The sequence below is a fragment of the Oncorhynchus tshawytscha genome, linkage group LG22 (assembly GCF_018296145.1).
Source record: "Oncorhynchus tshawytscha isolate Ot180627B linkage group LG22, Otsh_v2.0, whole genome shotgun sequence".
Lineage (NCBI taxonomy): Eukaryota > Metazoa > Chordata > Actinopteri > Salmoniformes > Salmonidae > Oncorhynchus > Oncorhynchus tshawytscha.
In genome coordinates, this window is record NC_056450.1 from 34,945,891 (window position 1) to 34,966,840 (window position 20,950).

The following is a 20,950-nucleotide window of genomic DNA, read 5'->3' on the forward strand; positions in this document are numbered from 1 at the left end:
GATCAAATACTGTGGATCAAATGCTGTGGATCAAATACGGTACATAGAAATATGTACAGGTTAAGTGTAATCACGTATATGTACGGGAAGGTGCTATTCACATACCTATTGGGAAATGAAATAGGAACTCCAGGAATATTCTATAGAAATTAGATAACAGAATTTAACAGTTAGATAAGGGATGTTTTGTTCAAGTTTTTTGTAGATTGTCTTTGCCATTGAAGAATACATTAATTAATTCTATGTTTACTTACTCTTAACCTTCCTAAATCTAGGTTGCCCCTCTGAGATTAAAAAGAGAAATCTCTTTAATGAATAGAGCAGAATCCTTGGCAGAAAGAGGGTCGAGACTCTTGATCTTCTTGAGAGTGACGTGCCTGGGTTTCTCTGAGCGGGCCATGCCAGATCGGGGAAGTGTGTGTGTGTGTGTGTGTGTGTGTGTGTGTGTGTGTGTGTGTGTGTAAAGGCTGGGACAGGTCAGTCAGTTTCATAGGCACTAACAGGAGTTGACTAAAGCCTGTCTCAGCCTTTTCTCTGTTCTTACTTATCTATCACACCAACATACCAGATTGTCTCTCTAATGCCAAAGATGAGGTACAGTAGACTTTAGTTTGCTCACAGTCCAACCAAAGTGAAACTCCAGCCACAAAGCAGTGGATCCACTGGCTCTATATAATATGTTTGATGAAAAAAAGACACCTTTTTTATTTATCATGTGAAATTAAGGATCATTTCAAATGTTGCCATTGAAATGGGTTTTATTCCTCATGTGAAACAGAAGATCATTGTCACACCAGCCTTCACTTTGGCTCCCCCTCCTGTCCAGCTCAGGTCTTCTAGCTGCTGCCGAACCTGCTGCTGGCAAACGCCCTTCACTCATCAACTCCCGGACATGTCTCGTCATCATTACACACACCTGGTTCCAATCCCCACTCAATCACTGTATATATACTCCCACTGTCATTTGTCTTTTGTCGGTCATTGTAAATGTTGCTTGTTTTCCTGAGAGGAATCGCTCCTACTATTTCCTGAGTACTTTATTATTCTGCACTTTGGGTTTCATCCTGCTTTTATTTATATAGTGCTTTAATAAACTCAGTAGTTCTAAACCTGTGACTGCCTACTCCTCTCTACACTTGTGTCAATCATTTGACATGTTGTCATTGAAATGGTTTTAATCCTTGTGAAATAGAGGTTAATTTGACATGTCAAATACTGTATACTACTGGCCCTTCTTTGGACACTGTGTTAACAACCCTCCAGATGAGCTTCAATGCCATACAACTCTCCTTCCGTGGCCTCCAATTGCTCTTAAATACAAGTAAAACTAAATGCATGCTCTTCAACCGATCGCTGCCTGCACCTGCCTGCCCGTCCAGCATCACTACTCTGGACGGTTCTGACTTAGAATATGTGGACAACTACAAATACCTAGGTGTCTGGTTAGACTGTAAACTTTCCTTCCAGACTCACATCAAACATCTCCAATCCAAAGTTAAATCTAGAATTGGCTTCCTATTTCGTAACAAAGCCTCTTTCACTCATGCTGCCAAACATACCCTCGTAAAACTGACCATCCTACCGATCCTCGACTTCAGTGACATCATTTACAAAATAGCCTCCAATACCCTACTGAATAAATTGGATGCAGTCTATCACAGTGCCATCCGTTTTGTCACCAAAGCCCCATAAACTACCCACCACTGCGACCTGTACGCTCTCGTTGGCTGGCCCTCGCTTCATACTCGTCGCCAAACCCACTGACTCCATGTCATCTACAAGACCCTGCTAGGTAAAGTCCTACCTTATCTCAGCTCGCTGGTCACCATAGCATCTCCCACCTGTAGCACACGCTCCAGCAGGTATATCTCTCTGGTCACCCCCAAAAACAATTCTTCCTTTGGCCTCCTCTCCTTCCAGTTCTCTGCTGCCAATGACTGGAACGAACTACAAACATCTCTGAAACTGGAAACACTTATCTCCCTCACTAGCTTTAAGCACCAGCTATCAGAGCAGCTCACAGATTACTGCACCTGTACATAGCCCATCTATAATTTAGCCCAAACATCTACCCCTTCCCCTACTGTATTTTATTTATTTATTTATTTAGCTCCTTTGCACCCCATTATTTCTATCTCTACTTTGCACAGTCCTCCACTGCCAATCTACCATTCCAGTGTTTTACTTGCTATATTGTATTTACTTTGCCACCATGGCCTTTTTTGCCTTTACCTCCCTTATCTCACCTCATTTGTTCACATTGTATATAGACTTGTTTCTACTGTATTATTGACTGTATGTTTGTTTTACTCCATGTGTAACTCTGTGTTGTTGTATGTGTCGAACTGCTTTGCTTTATCTTGGCCAGGTCGCAATTGTAAATGAGAACTTGTTCTCAACTTGCCTACCTGGTTAAATAAAGGTGTTCTCAACTAGCCTACCTGGTTAAATAAAGGTGAAATAAATCAAATCAAAACAAATGTCATTGAAATGGTTTTATTCCTGGTGAAATAGAGGACCATTTGACATGTCATTAAAATGGTTGGTAACTGTTGTCTCCTTCCTGGGGGCCTCTGTCTATGACATCACCTCAGTGTAATCTTGATCTAAATCCCAGGCTCCACTGTTCCTAGAGTGTATTTATTTGGAAGGAGTTTTTTCCATGAATGCTACAGAAATGGACAAACATTGGTAAGAAGAAGGTTAGTCTCTTCCAGCTGCCACCGTGTACAGCCTACGGCACACAAGAGGAGAGTTATATCTTCCCTTTCAGAAATGTTCTGTGAACCAACAATATTTAGCTGGGAAAACACTGCCAGTAAATGGTCCCTGCCCATTTTTTTTTTTCATGGTTTCCACGATTTGGTATTGACTCTACGCCAGATTGTGAGACTCAGTTGTTCAATGGGAGTTACATCAATGCAATGGTTGGTCCCAATAAATTCAGTGTACATGGAACCTTCTGCATACCGTATGACGTCTGTGTACAGACCTTGTACATTATGGATTTATAGTCTACCACAGAACATTACTATGACTGGTTTAAATCACACTCTATTCCCCATCCAGTACACTACTTCTGACCAAAGGCATGTGATTCCTCTGAGATACTGTGTGTATTTATTTCATGACTGTTCAGTTGTACTACAGCTCCCCCCCGACACCCACTCCGATGCCTCTGAATCAGAGATTAGAAAACAGATCGAACATCAACAGGAGTCATGATCTATTTATAAGTATGATCTCATGGCTCACTCTATAATCCCCCACTATTTATAAGTATGATCTCATGGCTCACTCTATAATCCCCCACTATTTATAAGTATGATCTCATGGCTCACTCTATAAAACCCCACTATTTATAAGTATGATCTCATGGCTCACTCTATAATCCCCCACTATTTATAAGTATGATCTCATGGCTCACTCTATAATCCCCCACTATTTATAAGTATGATCTCATGGCTCACTCTATAATCCCCCACTATTTATAAGTATGATCTCATGGCTCACTCTATAATCCCCCACTATTTATAAGTATGATCTCATGGCTCACTCTATAATCCCCCACTATTTATAAGTATGATCTCATGGCTCACTCTATAATCCCCCACTATTTATAAGTATGATCTCATGGCTCACTCTATAATCCCCCACTATTTATAAGTATGATCTCATAGCTCACTCTATAATCCCCCACTATTTATAAGTATGATCTCATGGCTCACTCTATAATCCCCCACTATTTATAAGTATGATCTCATAGCTCACTCTATAATCCCCCACTATTTATAAGTATGATCTCATGGCTCACTCTATAATCCCCCACTTACGTTGTGTGATAGAACATTCAGGATTGCCATAGCATTAAGAGTGATGTAATGGTTTGATGTGTATATGATATGCATGTACTGTATGTTTCTCTGATGGGGTGACAAAACATTCCCTAAGTGTCCATTAGCCATTACTCTAACAACCTATACAAATTTGTATTTATTTTTTATTTCACCTTTATTTAACCAGGTAGGCAAGTTGAGAACAAGTTCTCATTTACAATTGCGACCTGGCCAAGATAAAGCAAAGCAGTTCGACACATACAACAACACAGAGTTACACATGGAGTAAAACAAACATACAGTCAATAATACAGTAGAAACAAGCCTATAGACGATGATGAGGTGAGATAAGGGAGGTAAAGGCACAAAAAGGCCATGGTGGCAAAGTAAATACAATATAGCAAGTAAAACACTGGAATGGTAGATTTGCAAAGGAAGAATGTGCAAAGTAGAAATAAAAATGATGGGGTGCAAAGGAGCAAAATAAATAACTAAAATACAGTAGGGAAAGAGGTAGTTGTTTGGGCTAAATTATAGGTGGGCTATGTACAGGTGCAGTAATCTGTGAGCTGCTCTGACAGTTGGTGCTTAAAGCTAGTGAGGGAGATAAGTGTTTCCAGTTTCAGAGATTTTTGTAGTTCGTTCCAGTCATAGGCAGCAGAGTTGGTTGGTTTTGGGGGTGACTAGAGAGATATACCTGCTGGACCGTGTGCTACAGGTGGGAGATGCTATGGTGACCAGCGAGCTGAGATAAGGGGGGACTTTACCTAGCAGGGTCTTGTAGATGACATGGAGCCACTGGGTTTGGCGACGAGTATGAAGCGAGGGCCAGCCAACGAGAGCGTACAGGTCGCAATGGTGGCTAGTACATGGGGCTTTGGTGACAAAACGGATTTCACTGTATATAGTCAATAATAATAATCCTCCATTAAATACATACAAAAAAGACAGCAGGCAAGTCTGCTTTTGAATGTGTTTTATTGGTATGTTTTCTCTGTGTAGTCATGAAACCAACACTCCACCACATGGCCCAAAGAATAACCCCCAATCTCTCTGCTGGCCTCTCCACTGGTCTCTCCTTATCTCCCCCTCTCACTCCCAAACACAACCCAGCCCAGCAGACACGGCAACCCCAGAGGACTAGAGCTGTCCAGTGTCCACTTCCTCTAAATATGAGTCCATTTTCATCTGAAGGTGGAAATCAGGTTAGAAACTCAATACAGTGACTAAAGCACATGTCATAACCTTCCCTTCAACTCCCAGTCCAAATGATATAATTCATATCCCCTTAAAACTACAATAATATTCTAACACTTTTCAATACAGTATGTTACCACACAGCTATCAGTATGGAAATCAACACTCCGAACTGATCATGACTGAAAAAGTCAAAAGCATGTTTTAGAAATAAAAGTCAAATGCATGTGACTACATTAAAGTTACATTAGATTGCCTATAGTAGTCTATACTATTTCCCCATTTACACCAAACATCTGATAGAAAACTAGCTATTTTATTAAATATAGAATGATTTCCAGGTACACACTGTCTCCTATGATACATACTAGTCGGTTATGTCCCTATGAAGAGCTGTGTTAATATGACTGCAGATATATCCTATGGATGATCACTTACAATTGATTAATAGTGGATGGCATCATCACCGTCGCCATTATCACCACCACCATCAAGTAGTGTATGGTTACAGTGGGTATACAGTAGTTTCACTGGTATGCCACCTGTGTAGTGAATCTAAAGTCAAAATACTATTCTCTTTCTCTAATTCTCTAAAATATCTCACACACGAGTTGAAAAGGTGACCTCAAAGATGGGGGTGGCATTTCATCATCCTCATTGTAAAGATTTAATTGGGTACAAGGTGCAGATAATGATCGACAGTATTGATTAATATTCCTATTGTACAGTCAGAGGCCTTGATTCCCATACCCTCCCTCCCTCTATTAGAAAGCACCCACGTAATGTTTTTCTAATATATATAATTATTTTAATTTAACCTTTATTTAACTAGGCAAGTCAGTTAAGAACAAATTCTTATTTACAATGATGGCCTACCCCGGCCAAACCCAAACACGGACGACGCTGGGCCAATTGTGCGCCGCCCTATGGGACTCCCAACCACGGCCGTAAAAAAGTAAAGCTCTCTCCCAGACAGCTTCAGACTGCAAGAGGGCATATGATATGCTGTACACTGAATCAGACACATACAGTACATAGCCTACAGCAGGGGAAGGAAACCCTGGTCCTGGAGTGCTGCATGGCTCAGTTGGTCATGTGTGGTGACTAGTTGGAACAAAACCCTGCAGTACCTGTGGTAATCCAGGAACAGGGTTGCCTACAGCATTTCCATTCTTTAAAACACGGGGCTTATTGAGGCATAATGTTTAGAATGTAGAAAACAGAAATAGAAATATAGAATATATCAAATCAGCTGTTCTACCTGATAAAGATTCAATTGTTTCCATTCTAAATCTAATTTCTACAGTATCTGCAAGTTTTGGAACTTTAAGTCCGTCATATAAGTTCAGCACAGTGCTAGTAACCATGACAACTACATGGATAATATGAACCGCCCTTTCTTTCACGCTAAAAGGCTGGTCTACATTCTGATATGAGGCATTGTTGATGCTATGGAGTGAGTAAATACTCACTGCTGTAAGTAAGCTTAACGGGTAAAACCCAAATCCTAACAGTAGTTTAATAAATCAAATACATTCAAATTAGCATCAGTAACACAGTAGTTTAGTGAAATAAATCATGAAAAAACTACTTTCAAAACACACATTATTCTTGAATTTTTAAGATTAGCATTATTCATTTATTTTCTCTTTCTTCTTCTTTTTAAAATACTCATATTGTTGATATTGTTGCTGTTCTTGTCCATTAGTAACCTGTATTTGGTCATGTTCTATGTTTTGTGTGGACACCAAGAAGAATAGTTGCTGATTCTTCAACAGCTAATGTGGATCGGAATATAAAAAAACTATTCTATCAACTCATGAACAGCATAAAAGCTTGAAATGAGCATCTCTCTAATGAAACCCTATGTCCTATACAGGAGAATCTACAGAGCCCCCCCGACACACTCCTTTAGCCAATCACAGCGCAGCAGGACATACAGTATAGGTAGTTACCTTATAACTCCTCCTACAAACTGGCTCCAGAACCTCCCCTCACTGAAACATATCTTATCGTTTTTGGATTACAGTAAACTAGTATGATAAAGTATGTACAGTACATTCCAGATGGCTGATATGAAATCAACATGGATGGCTATGAGGGATTCTGTACTGGATGGACATAAGTTCACTCACTTAAAGACAGTATATTCAAACTAGATAACAAACTATAGAACCAAGTCTATGGTATTTGAGGCATAGAATACTTAACTTCCCTTTACGTAGAGATGTCTTTCTCTATGTGAAGCGATTAGTAACACAGTTAACGTTTTTACCCTTAGATTAGATTGTCTCTAAACCCAAATACACAATCAAGAGGCACCTGACTCAAAGTAAACAAACATCTCTATATAAATATAAATCCTACAGTCATCTGATACGTCTGGAGTGTGAAAGCACTGATCGGGCAAACGGATATAAAATGGTGCTCGGAGAAGAAGTTGCCTGTAGATACAGACTTAGCATCAGTTTACCCTGACCCAATATATATATACACTTAACCATAACAGGGACAACAGAAAACTGACCCCAGATCAGCATCTAGGGACAACTTTGTCCCACTCCATAAAATATCAATAGAAGAGAGAAGGCACAGAAACACTGACCCACACAATAGGGCGGACCAACAGCAGCAGTTTCTGGGAGCGGATAGGCTGAAGCCAGAAGTCAACTAGGAGATGATTGGCTGAGAGCAGCAGTGGGTTGGCAACGGATTGGTTGCTCGCAAGATCTGGCATCCCATTGGCTGAAAAAAGGAACTCCGGAGTTTCAATTGGGTTTGATTAAATGCTGATGTCACAATCTCTCTCTTCAGAATGAATGTTCACCACATATCGTTACCTGTCCATCAGACCAGTGTTTCTAAAACCACTCCACCCTTCCGCTCTCAGAAGACTACAACACCCTTCACATATCAGTTGTCTGGTTCAAGTGGTTCTCAAACCACTCCACCCATCCTCTCTCAGAAGACTACAACACCCTTCACATATCAGTTGTCTGGTTCAAGTGGTTCTCAAACCTCTCCTCAGGGACCCCCATATATCTGAACTATTCCAGAGCTAGCACACCTGATTCAGTAGCTCATCAAGCCATTGACTACTGGAATCAGGTGAGCTAACTCAGGGCTACAACAAAACGGTGAAACGTCTGGGGATCCCCGAAGAGAGGTTTAAGAACCAATGAAACCAACTGGTAATAACGGTGGTGTAGTCTTCTGAGAGAGGAAGGGTGGAGAGTTTGTTTGAATACCTTGACTGTCGCTGGAGGTGAGTCACATTCAGAAGGGTTTTGAGTTGGCTGTAGCCTAAACCCTATGCTTCACAATATCTACAGTTTCACGGACATAGCTAGCTTTACTGGTCCCCTCATAGGGGACCCTATGATAATACAGGAACAGAAGGTGTGTCATTTTAGTGTACATCTCAGTGCATCTCTGGCTTCCTCTCATCATGTCCTTTCCTTCATCTGCATTGATGTGGTAGAACTGGACAGGACAGTAACATCCTCCACATTGCTAACACCCATCCTGTGTTTTCAGATGCAGGAGAGAAGAGGAGAGGGGGCAGCTTTAGACCAATGAGATGCACCCCATATCTCCAGCCCTTCTTCCTACTTTACCACACTCGCCCTCTCATCTATAGTCTGATGCACTGTCTTTGACTGGGCGTGGTCTACCTTGTCAGCTTTAGCCGTAGTCACAGCTGTAACCACACCCACTTTAACGGCTTGCCCCTCCCCCTTTATGTCATGTTTGGCTGCAAGGGGTGTGTCTCCCCTCCTCTTTGATCCATGTTTGCTCCATGGCACAAGGGGAGGTAATTCATCCACCTTCACCTCACGTTTGGGCATAGGAGGCGTGGCCTTTCTCTGGGGCAGACGAGGGTCGTCCCCGATGTCGACCGTCAGGTTGGTGTAGAGAGGCTGCAGCTCTTTGGATAACAGTTCGTAGGTCAGAGAGTTCAGACCGTCAGAATGCCAGTTGAGCCTGGTCCGTTTCAGAAGGTCAAACCTGTGGAGGGACAGGGGGAGGAGAGAGATGAGTCAATAAGGCGTGTGTGTGCTTGCGTGCGTGCGTGTGCGCGCATGTGTACCTGCGTGGATTCTGCTCATTGCCCCTGTCTCCTTTATGCTTGATCATCTTGTAATGTCCGATGGCCACTGGAGGGCGCACTATCTTCATCCCAGACAGACGCACTCTGAGACAGACCGCAACACAGGAAGTATTAATATGTTGATTTGAGTGAAGTAACTGAAAGACAGCACAGGACTAGATAAGGTAGCATCTCATGTTTTTCCTGACCAATTGACCTCACTAGGAAAAACTCTGGGGCCTACTAATGAGGTGTGTAATCCACTATCATACTGGTCCATTGGCCCTCTATGGGACAGAGTATGGGTTTTCACCCATCCACCTGAACTAAACAAACCAACTAATGCGGAGGAAATCTACCAAGCAAACTGCCCAACAAGCTGACATGGATACTTACTGAGCTCCAAACATGAACTGTGGGGAGAGACACAGCAAAGCAATGGCGGTGAGAATGGAGATGAACAGGATATTATGACAGAGGTAGAAATTAAACACGTGAAGACAAATAGCTAATGAAGAGAGAGAGATACAGGCGAGACATCTTTCAAGGAATTCACTGGTATAGTCACATGTGGTTGTCCCTCCCAGCCCCTCGCCCTACTCACCTGGCAGCGATGTCATCGTCCTCCCCACCCCAGCCCCAATAGCTGTTGGGGAATCCGTTCATCTTCATGTACTGCTCAGGTGTGACCGCAGATACCCCTCCGAAATACTGGGGGTACGGCAACCTGGGTGGGACAAATACCAGAAGATGCCAGAACCTCAGATGACACTTGACATACAGACACTGATACTCTTCATAAACACACACATACCTGTATCTGAACTTGTCCATGGCAACAGAGAGGTGTGTGGGGAACTGATTGTGACAGGTGTAGGTGTTATGGTCATTTTCAGGCAGCAGATCTACATCGTGTAGGAAGATACACCCCCAGTCCTCGTCTCTCAGTGCCTCACGGACCCCAACATTCAACAGCTTAGCCCGGTTAAATGTAGAGTTACCCCACTGCAAAGGAAAATACAGCGATCAGAGAGAGAAAGAAAGTAAGCGAGAGAGAAAAAGACAGCCTCCCGGGTGGCGCAGTGGTTAAGGGCGCTGTACTGCAGCGCCAGCTGTGCCGTCAGAGACTCTGGGTTTGCGCCCAGGCTCTGTCGTAACCAGCCGCGACCAGGAGGTCCATGGGGCGACGCACAATTGGCCTAGCGTCGTCCGGGTTAGGGAGGGCTTGGTCGGTAAGGATGTCCTTGTCTCATCGCGCACCAGCGACTCCTGTGGCGGGCCCGGGCGCGCTAACCAAGGTTGCCAGGTGCACGGTGTTTCCTCCGACACATTGGTGCGGCTGGCTTCCGGGTTGGATGCGCGCTGTGTTAAGAAGCAGTGCGGCTAGGTTGGGTTGTGTATTGGAGGACGCATGACTTTCAACCTTCGTCTCTCCCGAGCCCGTACGGGAGTTGCAGCGATGAGACAATATAGTAGCTACTACAACAATTGGACACCACGAAATTGGGGAGAAAAAGGGGTATTTTTTTTTATAAAGATAAATAAAAAAGAGAGAGAGAGAGACCTGCTGGACTATGTAGATACTGTAGTGAATTTGTTGTCTCTGTAGGAAGGGGTGGAGGTGGTAGAGTAGGGCTCGGAGGTGAGTCTGGCGGTTACGGTACGGCACCACGATGGCCGTGTGGTGGCGCGGCTGGCAGTCTGGGGGGCTGTACCGGCCTCCCGGTAACACCAACGGGTTCCTCTCCCTGATCTCCTCCAGAGAGAGAGGCGAGGACAGACGCACAGACACAGGACCGACTAGCGAAGACATAGAGGGGTAGAGGAGGGGAGATGTATCGTATTATGTAGGAAACCTTGATTATTCATACAGTACATAATGCCTTACAGCATGGTGGAGTGGTTCTCCCCCTCACACACGTATATTTACCCAGTAGTGGTGAGGGCATCTTGCAGTCCTTCAGCTGAGCCCCTGTCCCTGGTGGTCCCGTGCCTATGTGGGGGGCTGGTGGCACCCCCAGGTGGCTGAGGTTGGTGTACACGTCGTGGGGGCGGGAGTAGTCAAACTCAGGCTGCTCAGAGTGGACCAGTACGGACACCAGCCCCCTGAAGCCCCCCAGGGAGAAGTAGACCACAAAGGCAAACTGGAAGCCCACCAATAGGGCCAGGGTACAGGGGGAGTCAAGAGAGCGACCACAACACGCCATGATGGAGGGAGGGAGAGAGAGGGGGGGGTGATGGAGAGAAAAAGAGAGATGCAGAGAAAAGGAGAGAAGAAGACAGTGAGAGACAATTAGATCAGAAAGAGGCTGGGATCAGAGGGATGACAGAGGAAGGAGAGATGGAGGAGAGACAGAGGGAGGGTGGGGAGGCTGTAGGGGGCTCGGGGGGTTAGGAGGGGGGCATCTATGTGTATGAATCTTGCAGCGCTATAGCTCAGTCCACACGGCCATCGCTTCAACATCTGACGAGTCACTGTAAAAGACAGGGAACAACACTCAACATTGTATACAGTTACGCAAAAACAATGACATAGCTACTACAGTGTGTGTGTGTGTGTAAATGATCATAATCATTTTGTGGGTTCTTACATTTGTCCTATTTCCCCACGTGTACTAATGTGTGAATTAGAAATGTGTTTTTTAAAATATCCCATCTCTCCCTGAGAAACCATCAACTAGTGGTGTGTGTGAGTGTACCTGTGTTCTGCTGTGGTCCCAACTGGATGATATCAGAACCTGGCCTCCAGCAGAGAGTCTGTTCTCCCTCTCTCCTTCTCCTCCTCCCCTCATAGTTCCTTATGAAGAATAGAAAGCACCAGGTAGTAGCCTACCATGACTGCAGTACTGACTGACTTCATATCTGAATAGGAAGCCTGTAGACTCAAGTTTTTTCTTAAATTAGGCTACAGTATGACTCCAACGGTTCAGTTGCTACATGAAAAATGTATGAACTAACTATAACAGCATTCCTAGCAACAGTAGGCTACAACAAGTCGCAACGAGTTTTTAGGCTATTACGTTCTGGTCCTCTGCCTATTTCAGTTAGATTTTCTATATGATACAAATATAAGATCCAATGATACCATAAACAATTACTTTCAAAACAGATTGAAATGTGTAAATTGACGCGTCCATATTAGGTGAAACATAATGTCCGTATCAAATCCATGTCCATTTTATCGCCAGAATAGGGTGTACAAGCTGTCAACATGACTAATAATAATTGTTGTATTAATAATAATTATTATTATTGAAGTCTAGGCCTAATATTTTTCGTGATAATCTGTTCACCTAGCTAAACATCATTCTATATCTCTAGATCATTGCATTCCTTCTTAATTCTAGGCCATTCTCGCGTTAGATCGGTATGTCTGCAACATTAATTTCTAGGGCAGAACTCCCTTGTCACACCCGTCGTCTCACCTCCATGTTCCTGCGACGTTCCAAATCTAGCCCCCGGCTTCGATTTAGGACAACTGGGCCGCCCTGTGATCAACACATTCGATGGTATGGGTGGATGGAGCTGTTTCTGGGTGAGTCCGCTTCCTAATCTATTTTATCCAGGTCGAAATCCTCTATTAGCCGTTTAGAAAGCACTCTTCCGCATGGACTAAACACGGAAGGCCGTCGCTGCTGCAGCAGCATCCAACAGATATCAACATATAAACTGCGGTTCATCTATCATCCCCGTTCTCTGTAGGCTACAGCGCTGCCGCTACGACAGGCAGGCATGTTGAGGGGCAAAGCGAACATGACGTATTTTGCCGGGCAAATTGAACACGTTCGAGTGCAGAAACCCTCTCCGTGTTATCTCTTTCTCTCTCTCTCTCACACACACACACACACACGAGTTGAGATTGTATTGTGAAACACACAAGTGATTATATAGCAGTGGAGGAAGGGAAGGACCAAATTAAAATATTGAAACATGATAAAGTTAGATTTTTTTGATAATATATTAAATATATTCACGTCACTAAATAACTGAAACACTGTTTTGCAATGGTCTTCAGTAGCCTCAACAGCACCCTCTAGGGTATCACTATGGTGTAGCCAGAGCACAGCTACTTTCAGTCCTTTAATAAAAAAAAAAAACTGTCATAGGCTGACTACACCGCTCGTGTCGCGCGTTGCAAAATACATTTAGAAATCTATGTTATTCAATTATTGTGCCAACGAGCGTCTGCGTTGCCAAGAGCTAAAATAGAATCAAAATAGAATCAGTTCTATTTCTGACGCAGCTTGCGCTGCAAGTCCTGCCTCTCCCATCTCCTCATTGGTTTATAGAAGCAGGTACCCATGTGCCATGTGTGGTTATACCCACATGAGTGACTGAAAGACGAACGAGGTCAGTGGCGGTAATGCACCTAATTTATGAAAGTTGCCAATCGCAATATAAAGTCAAGAGAAGAAAAAGCCTGGAAGGAAGAGAGATGACTAGAAATGATTCGGTTGACTGTTTTATGTGTGGATTAATTGGCGGAGTAGAGGACCTTGTGCATTTCAGGTAAAATAACAACTCAATGTTTATATCACAGGACAAATTAGCTAGCAACAGCAAGCTAGCTAAATAGGACAAATTAGCTAGCAAGTGCAAGCGAACTAGCTAAATTAATGCTTTTCGACCTGTCCCCAAATTAATATAATTGGTTCAGAGTTTAAAAATATATTTTAACCTGCGTGTCGTGATCGCATTTGGTGTGGTGGGACAAAATAAATGTATGCACGATGGCGCACGCATGCAGCCGGATTGGGTTTCGTGTTAGGCTCATCCCACTGGGCAAAAACTGGTTGAATTAACGTTGTTTCACGTCATTTCAACAACAAAATCCTATGTGATGACGTCGAATCAACATGTAAAGCTGATTGGATTTGCAAAAAGCCATCAAAATAAGGGAATTTAATCTATTATCCACCCATCTTAACATTTTGGTTAATTTCACGTTGTAAATGTAAATTAGACGTTGAACTGACGTATATGCCGGCATAGTGTGTTACTAATGGTTTGCTTTGAGACTGTGGTCCCAGCTCTCTTCAGGTCATTGACCAGGTCCTGCTGTGTAGTTCTGGGCTGATCCCTCACCTTCCTCATGATCATTGATGCCCCACGAGGTGAGATCTTGCATGGAGCCCCAGACCGAGGATGATTGACCGTCATCTTGAACTTTTTCCATTTTCTAATAATTGCACCAACAGTTGTTGCCTTCTCACCAAGCTGCTTGCCTATTGTCCTGTAGCCCATCCCAGCCTTGTGCAGGTCTACAATTTTATCTGCCGATGTCCTTACACCCTCTCTGGTCTTGTCCATTGTGGAAAGGTTGGAGTCTGTTTGATTGAGTGTGTGGACAGGTGTCTTTTATACAGGTAACGCATCAAATACTTGTTCTCCCCACTGTACATATTATATGAGCCATGTAAGATATGTAAACATTATTAAAGTGCCATTGTTTAAAGTGACTAGTGATCCATTTATTAAAGTGGCCAGTGATTGGGTCGCAATGAAGGCAGCCGCCTCTCTGAGTTAATGATTGCTGTTTAGCATTCTGATGGCCTTGAGATAGATACTGTTTCTCAATCTCTCGGTCCCTGCTTTGATGCACCTGCACTGACCTCACTATCTGGATGGTAGTAGTGTGAACAGGCAGTGGTTCGGGTGGTTGTTGTCCTTGATGATCTTTTTGGCCTTCCTGTGACATCGGGTGCTGTAGGAGTCATGGAGGGCAGGTAGTTTGTCGCCGGTGATGCGTTGTGCAGACCGCACCACCCTCTGAAGAGCCTTGGGATTGAGGGCGGTGCAGTTGCCATACCAGGCTGTGATACAGCCCGACAGGATGCTCTCGATTGTGCATCTGTAAAAGTTTGTCAGAGTTTTGGGAGACAAGACAAATTTCTTAAGCCTCCTGATGTTGAAGAGGCGCTGTTGCGCCTTCTTCACTGTCTGTGTGGGTGGACCATTTCAGTTTGTCTGTGATGTGTATGCCCAGGAACTTAAAACGTTCCACCTTCTCCACTGCTGTCCCTTCGATGTGGATAGAGCGTTGCGCCCTCTGCTGTTTCTTGAAGTTCACGATCATCTCCTTTTGTTGACGTTGAGTGAGAGGTTGTTTTCCTGACATCCCACTCCGAGTGCCCTCACCTCCTCCCTGTAGGCTGTCTTCTCGTTGTTGGTAATCAAGCCCACTACTGTTGTGTCGTCTAAAAACTTGATGATTGAGTTGGAGACGTGCATGGCCACTCATTCATGGATGAACAGGGAGTACAGGAGGGGGCTGAGCACGCACCCTTGTGGGGCCCAAGTATTGAGGGTCAGCGAAGTGGAGATGTTGTTACCTACCTTCACCACCTGGGGGGCGGCCCGTCAGGAAGTCCAGGACCCAATTGCACAAGGCGGCGTTGAGACCCATGGCCTCCAGCTTGATGATGAGCTTGGAGGGTACTATGGTGTTGAATGCTGAGCTGTAGTCAATTAACAGCATTCTTACATAGGTATTCCTCTTGTCCAGATGGGATAGGGCAGTGTGATGGCGATTGCATCATCTGTGGACCTGTTGGGGCGGTATGCAAGCTGAAGTGGGTCTAGGGTGGCCTGTAAGGTGGAGGTGATATGATCCTTGACTAGTCTCTCAAAGAACTTCATGATGACAGAAGTGAGTGCTATGGGATGGTAGTCATTTAGTTCAGTAATCTTTGCCTTCCTGGGTACAGGAACAATGGTGGCCATCTTAAAGCATATGGGGACAGGAGACTGGGACAGGGAGCGATTGAATATGTCTGTAAACACACCAGCCAGCTGGTCTGCGCATGCTCTGAGGACACGGTTAGGTATGCCGTCTGGGCCAGCAGCCTTGCGAAGGTTAACACGTTTAAATGTTTTACTCACATCGGCCATGGAGAAGGAGAGGGGGGAGGCACAGACCTTGTTAGCTAGCCGTGACGGTGGCACTGTATTATCCTCAAAGCGGGCAAAGAAGGTGTTTAGTATGTCCGGAAGCGTGACGTTGGTGTCTGTGACGTGGCTGGTTTTATTTTTGTAGTCCGTGATTTCCTGTAGACCCTGCCACATACATCTCGCATCTGAGCCGTTGAATTGCGACTCCACTTTGTCCCTGTACCGGTATTTCGCATGTTTGATTGCCTTGCGGAGGGAATAACTACATTGTTTATATTCAGCCATATTCCCAGACCTCTTTCCATGGTTAAATGCAGTGGTTCGCACTTTCAATTTGCGCAAATACTGCCATCCATCCACGGTTTTTGGTTAGGGTAGGTTTTAATAGTCACAGTGGGTACATCTCCAATGCCCTTCTTTATAAACTCACTCACCGAGTCAGCGTATAGATCGATATTGTTACCTGAGGCTGACCTGGAACATATCCCAGTCCACCTGACCAAAACAATCTTGAAGCGTGGATTCCGATTGGTCAGACCAGCGTTGAATGATTCTAGTCACTGGTACATCCTGTTTGAGTTTCTGTCTATAAGACGGTAGGAGCAAGATGGCGTCATGGTTGGATTTGACAAAGGGAGGGCGGGGGAGGTCTTTGTATGCATCGCAGAAGTTAGAGTAGCAGTGGTCGAGTGTATTACCCCCTCGTGTAGTGCAATCAATATGCTGATAGAATTTAGGTAGCTTTTTTCTCAAATTTGCTTTGTTAAAATCCCCAGCTATAATAATTGCAGCCTATGGATATATGGTTTGTAGTTTACATATAGTCCATTGAGGGCCGTCATGGTGTCTGCTTATACACAGCTGTGATGATAACTGACGAGAATTCTCGTGGGAAGTAATATGGCCGGTATTTGATTGTAAGGAATTCTAGGTCGGGTGAGCAGGAGGACTTGAGTTCCTGTATGTTGTTATGATTATACCATGAGTCGTTAATCATGAAGCATACACCCTGCCCTTCCTCTTCCCAGAGAAGTGTTTATCTCTGTCAGCGCGATGATTGGAGAAGCCCAGTGGCTGAATCGATTCTGACAAAATATCCAGAGAGAGCCATGTTTCCGTGAAACACAGAATGTTACAATCTTGGATGTCTCTCTGGAAGGCAACTCTTGCTCAAATTTCATCTACCTTGTTGTCAAGAAACTGGACATTGACAAGTAGTATACTCTGGAGCAGTGGGAGATGTGCCCGTCTACAGAGCCTGACCAGGAGGCCGCTCTGTCTGCCCCTTTTGTGGCGCCGTTGTTTTGGGTCCGCTTCTGGGAATAGATCCATTGTCCTGGGTGGTGGTCCAAACAGAGGATCCACTTCTGGAAAGTCATATTCCTGGTCATAATGTTGGTAAGTTAACGTCGCTCTTATATCCAATAGTTATTCCTGGCTGTATGTAATAAGACTTAAGATTTCCTGGGGTAACAATGTAAGAAATAATACATTAAAAAAACTAAATACTGCATAGTTTCCTAAGGACTCGAAGTGAGGTGACCATCTTTGTTGGCGCCATCTTAAATAGCTAATATGGTGACAACAGTGTAGGCAATGTAGCGGCACGGTTGGCTAGGTTACTTTCTCAATGTAATCCGTTACAGTTAAGTTACCTGTCCAAAATTGTAATCAGTTACGCATTTTTTTGGATTACCCAAACTCCGTAACATAATCTGATTACATTCAGTTACTTTTAGATTACTTTCCCCTTAAGAGGCATTAGAAGAAGACAAAAATGTATGTTACTAATTGAACGACATCTATTGCAGGATAAATCAATGTTAAAGCTGGCCATATATGGATGTTACATTTTACTTTATGGGCTGGTTATGTAAGCTTCTAATCCATCGCTTTCTACTACATATAATAATATGATTTAAATTAGATCTTTACATTAAAAAACGAAGTCTATCAGAATTACAGTCATTCTAATAAATGTTATACCCCTTGATCTTCAAGAATATGACTTGGAAGTATAGATTAGCAATATTGTTTTACCTGAGCATAACTCCAAAACGAAGGATTTATTAGCCAGCCCTACTCTGTTTATGATTTTGTTGTCATGGAGGACTGGTTGGGCTCATTGATTCGAGTTGAAAAATAAATGCTGCGCTCATGGAATGGCATGCTTTGAGCACTACTGAAAAGTCCTATTTACATGTGAAAAATGAATGCCATATGCTGCATTTGCTATAGGTCTATTTTTTACCTTTTAGTTGGTGAGACTTTGATATCTTGAAAATATGCACCTGTTTAAAGAGCAAATCCACAGATGTAACAATAACAAAATGGACACCCTGTCTCTGTTTTGGGAAACAACTGAGGGATGGGCCTGGAGAAATGTAACCACTCTCAGATTAATAGACAGAGCTATGGATGCAAGGACTGAACATCCATGATATCAAAATGATTGTTTTAACCATGTTATGAAACTATAAAGTGTTTGTTTACATTTACAATGTTTACGAACATTGGAGTAAAACAGGCTTATATTTTGGGTTATATCATGGAGTGTGACAGTTGAACTGAACTGAACTCATGAGGCAGTGTTGTATTCTTTAAGAATCAATGGATATACAGTGTGTGTGTGTGTATATATATATATATACACACATATGATTTGACATTTGTTCAGGTACAGACTCCCACTCTTCTGTACTTCTGGCTGTACAATTTTGATTGAGACATGTTGATTGATGTTGTAAGTTCTGTTCAAGATCAAACATTCTTGAGCAACTATGTTCATTGGATTTGGTGAGTCGAACCCGTACTACTGCTGCTGGAGTCAGTCAACAATGATTTGCAATTTGCTGAAATTGCTGCTGCCTGTGCACGAGCTGAACGCCTGCTGCTGACGTCACTCACAAAGCACTTTTGCAGCCAGGCACGTGTGTTGTGACTGTGTGTGTGACAGAGAACATAGTTTTTGTGTCATTTAGAGGGAAATTGCGTGCATTTTAGCGTTTGAGCCTCTTTTCAAAAGTTGCTAAAAGTTCCAAATACATTTTTTAAAGTAGTTAAATTTGTTGCTAGGTGCTGTTTGCGGAAAAAAGTTGCAAGGGTAGTCTGTTAAAGTTTCTAAATCTAGCAACAAAATTGCTGCGGAACGGGTTATATGTTGTGACGCTCGCCACTATAAGCATTATGCACAATGGAATTTGCAGTTTGCCTTAAAAATAAAAGTATTGTAGCGACCCGCACAGACATCTGTGTGTTATGTGTTAGGCTATTAGTTGGTAGGGTTGTACTTACCAGTACCCAGTGTTCGCGGGGTCCGACATTCCAAACAACCTGCTATCTGCCAATCACGGGAATGCCTGGAATGTTCTGATGCTGGGCATGATGGTGGTTGGCTGGGGGATGGAGCATTGGAAGTTAAGACCAGGTTTAGCCATTGTTCTTTCTCTTACGTCTGGGCTTCACAAGAGAAGGTCACGGTTGGTTTGTAGGGTATCTTTCATTTATTTGGCATGGGCTACGGCCAAACTGTAGCCTGTGTAAATTTGGGGTAATAAACCATCAATCTGTTAACTCAATCCTCTGTCTGGACAATTGTTCCTTTATGATCTAGTCCAGTCATTACAGTATGTTATTGACAGTGATGCAAATGAATACAAAGAGTAGAATTATGCCAGACTTTTATTTTGAAGGCTTAACGCAAAGTCCACTGTTGTGGCTAATCCTTATTGTGGCTAGCTTCACATAGATGGTCCGACCACCATTAATCAAATAAAAACTGTCTTATGAGGGTTATTTTAGAAGATGACACCTGGCTATATAGTTAGCTAGGTAACTATAACTATTGAAACAGATTATGTCGTTTTGCTATGTTTTTGGGGAAGAACATTGTTTGAATCCATGAGCTAACTAGCTTTTTGTAAAGTTTTGGTAAAGTTGGTAAAGTTTTTGAGACAACTTTACCAACATCATAGCATACGTATCGATGAATTGTTGTGACATATGAAATAGGAGTGATAGTGTAATCAATGTGTAATAACTACGTAAAAAATGTATGAACGCGTTAAATTATGTGACGTGGAGTCATATTCAGGTCCTGATTGGTCAACAAGATTAATTGACATGTCAAAGTGTTAAATCGTATATTTTTTGACACGCAAAGACCCAAACGGCGTTCCCAATACAAAGACCCAAACGGCGTTCCCAATACAAAGACCCAAACGGCGTTCCCAATACAAAGACCCAAACGGCGTTCCCAATACAAAGACCCAAACGGCGTTCCCATAACAAAGACCCAAACGGCGTTCCCAATACAAAGACCCAAACGGCGTTCCCAATACAAAGACCGGCGTTCCCAAACAAAGACCCCATAACAAAGACCCAAACGGCGTTCCCATAACAAAGACCCAAACGGCGTTCCCATAACAAAGACCCAAACGGCGTTCCCATAACAAAGACCCAAACGGCGTTCCCATAGAAATCCTAGTTGAGAATGAAACGACTGAACAAATGAACAACGAAACAGCACAGCAAGTGTAAGAAATAGGTTTAGATGATGTTTTACTGGGAATGGGGACATACGTAAATGCCAACAAAATAACTGTTTGGTCAGTGTGATGTGTGTGTGTGTGTAACCTTTATTTAACTAGGCAAGTCAGTTAAGAACACATTCTTATTTACTGTGATGGCCTACCCCGGCCAAACCTGGACGACGCTGGGCCAATTGTGTGTCGCCCATATGGGACTCCCAATCACGGCCGGATATGATACAGCCTGGATTCGAACCAGGGACTATAGTGACGCCTCTTACACTGAGATGCAGTACCTTAGACCGCTGTGTCCATGTGTGTGTGTTAACTATTTAACTGTACTAGAATGTTTAAGGCCTACAAAAGCCTATTCCTGCTCTTTTCCTGCAATCCATCAAACACATTTT

The 20,950-nt window shown here is 43.3% G+C and overlaps 1 protein-coding gene across 1 annotated transcript; it reads right to left on the reverse strand.

Annotated features, from left to right (window-relative positions):
- Positions 1-4,797: 4,797 nt before the first annotated feature.
- On the reverse strand, positions 4,798-12,986 carry b4galt3 (UDP-Gal:betaGlcNAc beta 1,4- galactosyltransferase, polypeptide 3). Its single transcript, XM_024395700.2, has 8 exons — positions 12,549-12,986; positions 11,823-11,920; positions 11,054-11,598; positions 10,688-10,923; positions 9,938-10,128; positions 9,728-9,850; positions 9,124-9,228; positions 4,798-9,041 (listed from the first exon to the last, which is right to left on the reverse strand). The coding sequence occupies exons 3-8, from the start codon at positions 11,328-11,330 to the stop codon at positions 8,642-8,644; spliced, it is 1,332 nt and encodes a 443-aa protein (XP_024251468.1). The 5' UTR covers positions 11,331-11,598; positions 11,823-11,920; positions 12,549-12,986; the 3' UTR covers positions 4,798-8,641.
- Between the last annotated feature and the right edge of the window lie 7,964 nt (positions 12,987-20,950).

What these genes read in the sequence shown, in the direction of transcription:
- b4galt3 (XM_024395700.2), bottom strand. Translation starts at nt 11,330, where the DNA reads ATGGCGTGTTGTGGTCGCTCTCTTGACTCCCCCTGTACCCTGGCCCTA. An exon ending in ATGGACAAGTTCAGATACAG is followed by an intron (nt 9,851 to 9,937) that starts GTATGTGTGTGT and finishes TGTCCCACCCAG; the next exon opens with GTTGCCGTACCCCCAGTATT. An exon ending in AATGAGCAGAATCCACGCAG is followed by an intron (nt 9,042 to 9,123) that starts GTACACATGCGC and finishes GTCCCTCCACAG; the next exon opens with GTTTGACCTTCTGAAACGGA.